This window comes from Trachurus japonicus, chromosome 17, assembly GCF_045865225.1.
Source record: "Trachurus japonicus isolate A0001 chromosome 17, Traja_1.0".
NCBI lineage: Eukaryota > Metazoa > Chordata > Actinopteri > Carangiformes > Carangidae > Trachurus > Trachurus japonicus.
Window position 1 is genome coordinate 17,754,735 of NC_140923.1, and position 8,410 is coordinate 17,763,144.

The following is an 8,410-nucleotide window of genomic DNA, read 5'->3' on the forward strand; positions in this document are numbered from 1 at the left end:
AATACGACAGAGAGCAGACAGATAGTTCTAAGCCCAGACATAAATCTTAACCATCTTGAAATCTTTTCATGTGGTATTACTCACAGGCCATATTCGCTTAAGTACAGTAAACACTGTGACAGGTACTTTGAGCTGCTGGTTCAAGAGGACACAGGAAAGTGGATTGTGCTTTGAGCCTTCGGGGGCTGGTAGAACAGAAAAAAACTCTTTAAGTAAAAAAAAAAAAAAAACTGTCAAGAAGAATAAAGACTCGCTTTAATGAAACATAAGCAGAATTTGGAAGCAAACCACTCAGAAAATGCTGAATACGTTTGTTTTGAGATGTCCTCTTTTGAAGCATTTAGATTGGAGGTGTGTCCTTCTGAAAATGAGGCATGGATTTTATTTTGTCGCTGCACAGCCTTTCCCAGGAAATGCTTGCTTTGCATTAGCTGATCTTGATTTTTTTTTTCACCCTCCCCATGCATGAAAAAACCTGAGAGTTTTTCCTTATCCTGGGAGACATGGGGTGTTAAAGCGTAGCCGCGATTGCCTCATACTAAAGTATGTCTGAGTAATATTAGAATTATGCAAGAACACGGTTCTTTCCACAACACTGACGCTTTTCCTTTAAAACACAGGGTGACTGTAAATTCATTTGCAATGGCAGAACAATTTATTGGACTGAATTTAAATAAAAAATAATTTCTTATAATGCTCCAGGAAAAAAAAAGAAAAGAAAACATATTTCAAAAAAATAAATAACTCCAGAAGAATGAATAGCATGCCCTTTTATGGATGAAGAAAGTTGTGAAAGAAAAATAAATGAAAATAAAAGTTTAAAAAAACAACAAAAAAACATCTCTACGCCAAGTTTCACATCTAACCCATCAGATTTCCTTCAGGCTTGATTCTCATCAGAGTTGTTTTGTGGCCTGAGATAGCTTTTTTTTTTTTTTTTTTTTAGATCCCACCCACACTGGAGGACACAGAGGGTGAAGAATCAAACATACCTCATATTTTGATTCTGCATGCCCCCCATTCTGCTGTGAGTTCACGTATTTCACCACAGCGAGGGCACATTTTTAAATAGAAGATTATATAATGATGTCATATAAACTGTTTGCTTCAGCATTTATTTTTTCTCATTGGCCACGTTAACTCCTCATGATGTCAAACTGAGCCATCATCACGCTTCTCATAATCCTCACTGGGATTAGTCAAAGTCATAAAAAGCAACATGAATTTGTTCAGAAGTGACCTCACACTCCACTTCGGTCTAATTTTGGTATAAAAATGATGCAACAGTTCATGCTTGCACGGTGAAAGGTGTATACAGTTTATAGTGAGTCACGTATAGTGCAGCAGCAAACAGTCTTCTTTTGCAGTTAATGTGGTAACATAAAGGTTAGTAGGCTCACACAGCTGATCTGGGTGTGCTTTGTTCAAACAAGCCATGAGCTGCTATACGTTTGAAACAGTTTTTGCAGCTCAGCTTTAAGAGAAGTACCTCCATGCTATACCCAACAGCTGACAAGGTTTCACGTTAAAAAAATTAGTCTGAAGGAGTCGATTATTTGCAGTTTTTTTTTTAGTAAATAATTAAACAAAAACACTAGATGACATACCCTGTTTAAACCAAACTAGTATCACTCAAATACAGTAAGAGCTTTCAGTGGAAAACATGTGCAGATTCAACACTACAGTTCTAACAACCACTTATAAAGAAAAAAAATTAGAAAAGAAGACATCAGAATGGTTTAACTTCTACTCTATATTGATATCTTTATTAACAATCATAGCCATGTTTTCAACAATGGAAGATTTATAAATATTTTTTTCTTCTTTTGATTCATTGTCTTGGCACTTGTGGCATGATTCCAGTTGTGGAAAGAAAAAAGAAAATCTAAACGTCCGTAAAAGAGTACAACGCATAAGGAGGCGCTGGTATCCAATCAACAGCTTTGTCTTCAGAAAGGAAATCCATTATGTACACGATGGCGTTTCTTTAAGGAACCCAGATCTGGTTCTGTGCCATGGACGGGAGCGATATTGAGTGCACGGCAGGTCCAGAAACCATCCACATCAGGCCACTTGATTGATCATCTGGCCTGGCGTTGTCCCTTTTGTTTTGTTTTTTTTTGTCTGTTTTTTTCAATTTATTTATTTTTAAACTTTTTTTGTCTTTTTTTTTTTTTTTTTTTTAAGGCAACAAGATCCCCACACCAATCTGGAAACAAATCCCAGATATTCCAATCTCGGTTCAAGCTTGCAGCATGACCTAAGGTGGTTTCACCCTTCTTTCTCCCACCCTGTCCAACTCTTCTTGCATCAGCTGCGAGGAAGGAAACAAACATTGCCCCTTTCGAATACTTCCGCATTGGCATCCAGACAGAAGGGGCCAGGGATTGCTGTCCTCCCAAAAGATTTAAATGTTCAAGCTAGAGCCATGGGGCACCAGGGTTCAGCCCTCACCGAAGCTACATCTGAAGGCTGGGTCAAGCCCACGCTGGTGTACAGGCCGTCCTGTGCCGGGTACTTCACCGCTGCTGAACCCGAGCCTGTTCCCTCCCCCGAGCTGGACAGCACAGATGAACTGACCTGCAACAACACAGCAAATAATAAAGCTGTGATTCATTTGTGGTTTTGCATTACACGATTGATTGGAAAAAGCATCAGATCCTGAATGAAGCTTATTTTACTGTAATATTACAGTGACGCATACTTTGCAGCAGTCATGACCAGAAAACATCAGTCAGGCTGCATGTGACTTTATCACCACAACACCTGCTGTAGCACAGGCTGAAATGCATCATGTTCAAAGTCTGACATTTAACATAACGGATGGTGTTTTTATATCATTCATCTTATTTCAGCTTTTACTGGAAAAGGCACCCCCATCAGGAAAAAACAGGATTTTTTTTATTCAAAAAAGATAAAACTCCTTCATGTGGTGCCTTGAATTCAAATTAAACTGAGCACATTTACATTTTATTTTAAAAGAAATTCATTAAAAAAAAAAAAAAAGTCTTACCCCTGAGACCTGTCCAGAGGGAGAGCTGGTTTTTGAGCAGTCTTCAGAGTTGGATGACGAGGTGGACGTGGGAGTCATAGAGATAGAGTTGTTATTTCCTATAAAAACATAAAGTCTCTCGTTAGGGTTGGGTTTTTAAAAGCAGGGGTCGATTATATTTACTTGATGAGATCAGTAACTCACCAGAGGATCCCTTTGTTTTATTCAATGTTTTAGGTTTTCTTTTTCTTGTCTGAATTCCCTCTTTCTTCATGGCAAGCGGCCGAGGTACCTGCAGGATCAATTTTAGAGACCAGTTATTATTTTTGACTAGCTTTTGCACTGATTAATACAAATAAAAGTAAGTGGTTATTAAATTAGAAATAAATTGGACATGAAATTAAACCTGCACTCACCCCGTGTAATTTTGTGTAGAGCCCACACGCGTTACACACCGGCTCTCCCTCGGCATTTCTGCGCCACAAAGTGGTCGTGCTGGTTTGACAGTTCGCGCAGGACAGGCCGATTCTTCTGGACGTTGACTGATGATAGAAAACACATAAATAAAATTAGTCACTGTAATAAGAGTTCAGCATTTAAAATAACATACATATTGACAGGTTTGCCAAGATGGATGAATCACAAGTTTGGAAAAGAAAAAGAAAAGAAAAAGCTTTTGTGAAGTGAAGTAACGTGAAGGCCACACTTCACTAATTGAATTACTATTCGACCATTCACACCCTATTTCCCAAGAATAATACAGGCCCTATTATGATCTCCTTTTAAATGGCTTTTACGCACGACTTTCCACAGGATGTTGATTTTCAAGGAGTCCATACGTGACATTAGATTTCCTTTAAAAAACTGTGCGTAACGCTGCGTAATGGCACCAGGAAAGGATTTGCCCCCCGTTAGATTAAATTACCAAACAGAAGCACTGAGTGTGCTGAGTGACGGATTAAGTGGCTGATTAATTACATCAACAAATGTCCTGAGTGTGTAGGTGGCTTTAATCCAATTAAATCAGAGCCTCCGATATCGTTAGAGCCAAATTACAAGAAATGTACCAAAACCTGCTTCAGTTTCATTTCTATGATTGTTGGCTGATAAATTAATATTATTGGTTTATGTGTTAGATAATGCCAACAAGTTGTCAAATATGTGTTGTGTAATATATTTTATAGGCCGAATCCTGCCGATTTTTCATATTCACTAAATCAAATCTAAATGCGCTCACATGTCGCCAAAAGGTAGAGCATTATACTGCAGATGTCATCGTCAGCACTTGGACCTCCAGACACAGTTAGAAACAATTAGGCAGGAAATTGAGCGGATAAGTGGTCCCCTGTGCTTACCGTCCGTTTCTGTGGTTTAATTAATGGCCTGCTCAGCCCATTCATTTTGCTGTACAGGCCGCAGGCGTTGCAGAGAAAGTGGCCCGTGCCGTCGCGCCTCCAGAGCGGCGTGGAGATGGAGCCGCAGTTGACGCACTCTCTGCTCTCGCCCATGTCGTCCAGAATATCTGAAACTGAAAAAAGAAACATTTCCGTCAACAGGGAGTTCCACTTTATACACACGGGGAATATCCATTTTGTTAATTTAGTATAAGTTTGTGTTTCTCAGATAAATATCAGATGAAATCACAGCCACAGATTCCATGTGTTGGGATAGTTTATTTCAGTGTCAGGCATTGTTTAATTAAATTAGAAATGAGACTTATAAATCTGACACGCTTTTAGTATATTTATACTGTAGTGAAAATGTTGCTTGGATACCTTTTGGGATTTTTTGTTTCTGTAATTTATGGTGCCACATATTTTGGCCAGTTGCGCACAGAAATAGGCCTAATTTTTCTTGCAGGAATGAGACACGCATGGTCCCTCAGGCCAGATCCAGGACAATTTTCAGCATTGGAAGAATATATTTGTGGCACTTTAAACATAGTTTGGGTCTTTTTATTATTTATTTTGAGCTGGAGTTTCACTTCACGCTGCAGTGGACACATGCGTGATGAAATGATTATTTGATGTTTTTTGTTTTTCATCCCAGACATATGAAAGTATGAAGTATGAAAACGTATGTGCTTTGTGTGTGTGTGTGTGTTTTTTTTTTCTTACCTCCGTTTGGTCCTCGGATCAAGGGCGCGCCTCTGCTCTGCAAGGTGTGCAGCATCGTGTTATCGAAATGTCCCCCGGTCCAAGGCGAGGGCAGCTGGGAGAGCTGCGGTGCGACGTAAGGGGAGTATGGACTCGCGTAGGTGCCACTGAGGGGCCGTGAGAGGCCGTACTGGTCCCTGTTGCTTACATTCAGCGTGTTACTGTAGCCGCTGTCTCTCGGCGTGCCGTTGTTCATAGGCGGACTTGGAGGGTAGTGGAACCGGCTGGAGGTGTGCGGGCTCCCGGTGCTGTATGAAGGGCTCTCCGGTGCGGACTGTGACCAGACCGAGTGGCTGGAGACGGCGTGGCCGGGCTGCGCAGAGCCGCTGCCCTGCAGATAGGAAAGGCTGGGTATCATGGGGCCCACCCGGGAGCTGGGCACGTACACGGGGGAGTTGGGGTTGGAGTGCATATAACCACCAGAGGAGGAATCATATCCAGTCTGGCTCTGGGCTGCGGCGATGGCGATAGTTTGGTACATGTCGGCCGGGTCCACCAGCAAGCTCGCCTTGTGCGCTCCGCTGGAGAAGACGAGTTTACTGCCTTGGTCTAAATCCGTAAACAGCGGGATGTCCTCGGTAGTGGTCAGGGTGTTGTTATGGTGTCCGAAGTGAACGTAGGAGTGTAGTGATCTGCCGTCGGAGCGGCGGTGACCCAGTGCGTCAAGCTCGCTCGGAGGAGTCCCGTCCCTCCTGCTGTCACCGGGCAGGTAGGTCTGCTCAGCCGGTGACCCTGGGCTGCTGGATACTTCTCGCTTGACCATGGACCAGCTGTTTTCGCCCAGGTCCATCCAGGAGCACTTTCCATACACAGTAGGGGTTAATAAAAATGGTCAGGGAGTAGTCCACCCTGTGAAGGAAAAAAAAAGAAGGAAAAAAAAAGATTGAGAACAGTTAGGAAATCAGTGATTACACACTCGTGAGAAGTTGTAGGTATAACTGAGTTTAAAATGAGCCCCAATAACATCTGGATAGAAACTCGCCAATGTTCTCGAAAAGCGCAAATCCACCTCTTCACAGTGCGTTTTCATCTTTAAAGTAGCAGCTTAAAAAAAGAGGAATGATCAGTGAAGCGGAATATTAATTCCCAACACTAACACTGTATCATCTCTGACTCCAATAAAGCGCATCCATCCAGCCCACAGTGATTGACATAACTCCCATCAAGAGCTCTTAAGAGGCATGGGTCCATCCGTGTCAAATCTCTGTCCTCCCACCGCACTCTCTCTCTCTCTCTCTCTCTCTCTCTCTCTCTCTCTCTCTCTCTCTCTTTTACACACACACAAGTAAACACACACGCACATAACAGATAGGAAACAAAACGCAATATGTCTTCACACTAAAAGAGATAACCGTTTGATAAGACCCAAAACAGATAAGGGCCGAGAGGCAGGCTGGAGCGATAAAACGATACCCCCCGAAATGAGTCCAGCTGCGCTCAGCCACCACAAAACCAGCTGTTGAATCCAGCTGTTTGCCGCAACAACAGCAAAAGACAGCGGCACCGAGAAGGTAAAAGAGGAGACATCGGTCACTTTTTTCACCACATACCTGCTAGTTATGTGCCATAAGTCGCAGTCAAAGTTCCTAATAGTGAGCCGCTGCTTCTCCTGGAAGTACTGGGAAATGTTAGTGCGGTCTGACGAGGTTTATGAGAGGAGGCGCTTCTGGTGGCTGCGGCTGCAGGAGGCGGACCAATCATGTGGAGTGTGAGTCGCTGCAAACACGATGGGGGTGCCAGCCTGTGAACTCCTCCAATCAATCACAGGGACTAAAAAGAAAGAGAGAGAGAGAGAGAGAGAGAAATAAAGAAAGAGAGAGAGAGACTTGATCATGTCTGAAACTTATAATAAACTGCAAATGTAATCACGCACGTTTTCCATAGAGCTCTGCCTTTGTGATTTATTACATTTTTTTCTCCCAATAATAGCAACCCTCTGGGTTTAAATTCTAACGCTGTATAAAGTCGTTTGTAGCATTGTTTTAAATTTTACTTCATAATCTAGCGTTTTATTTTATTTTATAGACTCAATTTAAAGTGATGTAGCACATTTACTAATTTAGCCTATAGGCCTAAAATGTACTTTAAGGTAGCCTACATGCTTGGACTTAGCCTATTAGCCTACACCTTATTTTGAAAGGGAAATTTATTTTTTCCTTCACATATTTTTCTTCTTCTTACAACTGTAATGAGAACTGATTTTTTTTGTATCCTTTATTACCGTTTAGCAGAACATTGTTTTTTTTTACCCAAAATGTAGATGGATAAAATTAGCCCAGCAGTGCAGTGATACCTTCACGTTATTGTATCATTAACAGTAATCCATTGATACAGGCTAATATAGGTGTGTTTACATCGTTCTGGTTAAGGCCAAAGGTTCTTAATATTATTGTTTTCTTTTACAATAATGTGTTGGTAATTTTATTTTGGTAAAATATATGAATACAGCTATTAAAACAAAATTTTATGTCCAAATAAATGAATTTGATTTATGTATTTATTATACACTCAATTCATGATGAGACTGTCCTCATTAATCAAATAATCATAATCATCCTAATGAAAAGCAAAGAAGCTACACAATAGGCTTTGTTGGTATTTATTCACGGTCCTGGTGCACAGTCTTGATTCTTCCTCTTTGTTTATTCTCTGCCCTCTCGGCGCACTGATCGATAAATCTGCCCCTAATTAGTTTATTTAAGTCAGACGCTTTGGTTCAGGATTAAATGGCCTCATGTGTGCAGCAGCACAAACTCTCAGCACGTCTCCGCTGCCGCCGCTGTGAACAGCGTCACTTTGAAGCGCGGTGATTCGCTCAGCCTGAATATACATGGAGACTGAGTGAAGTGATCAAAAGTGGCCAAAGGTGTCAATTGAATCATTCACTCATTTGCAGGTCTTCTCCTCCTCGTGCGCGTCCGCGGAGGTTAACAAACAGTTCCCGGTTCATCACACTCTGCAAAAGCATTCAGCAGGAGATTTGTGTGTGTTTACATTCAGTCTGGATGGGAGATAGCTGAGCACTAAAAGGCTGAATTACAGAGGACGACTAATATGACTACTGCTGCTCCTACCACACAGCAGACCGCAGGCCTGGCTGTAATACCACCAACATCACTGCTGCTAATCACTGTTTTACTATCAGGACTGTTATTTCTGAGCAACTACTATCAGCCCATACTACTAATACTAATACTACACTACACTAACTCTACCAGCACTACAGAAAGCTGCAGAGACTTAGGCTATAATTCAAGATTTA

General features: G+C 41.6%; 1 protein-coding gene across 2 annotated transcripts; it reads right to left on the minus strand.

Moving 5' to 3' along the window:
* Positions 1–1,738: 1,738 nt before the first annotated feature.
* gata6 (GATA binding protein 6) lies at positions 1,739–6,768 on the minus strand. 2 transcript variants are annotated; one of them, XM_085805054.1, is made up of 7 exons: positions 6,699–6,768; positions 5,110–5,997; positions 4,348–4,520; positions 3,409–3,534; positions 3,197–3,284; positions 3,014–3,111; positions 1,739–2,580 (listed from the first exon to the last, which is right to left on the minus strand). In XM_085805054.1, the coding sequence occupies exons 2-7, from the start codon at positions 5,936–5,938 to the stop codon at positions 2,416–2,418; spliced, it is 1,479 nt and encodes a 492-aa protein (XP_085661180.1). In that variant the 5' UTR covers positions 5,939–5,997; positions 6,699–6,768; the 3' UTR covers positions 1,739–2,415. The 2 variants fall into 2 exon arrangements, with proteins under 2 accessions (XP_085661180.1, XP_085661181.1); XM_085805055.1 differs by lacking the exon at positions 6,699–6,768 and adding an exon at positions 6,131–6,365.
* Between the last annotated feature and the right edge of the window lie 1,642 nt (positions 6,769–8,410).

Bases quoted from the DNA above. Each gene is read 5' to 3' on its own strand.
- gata6 (XM_085805054.1), bottom strand. From the start codon at position 5,938: ATGGACCTGGGCGAAAACAGCTGGTCCATGGTCAAGCGAGAAGTATCC. The intron at 3,285-3,408 runs GTGAGTGCAGGT...TTGATCCTGCAG, and splicing joins TCTACACAAAATTACACGGG to GTACCTCGGCCGCTTGCCAT. The intron at 2,581-3,013 runs GTAAGACTTTTT...GTGTTGTTGCAG, and splicing joins CCTCTGGACAGGTCTCAGGG to GTCAGTTCATCTGTGCTGTC.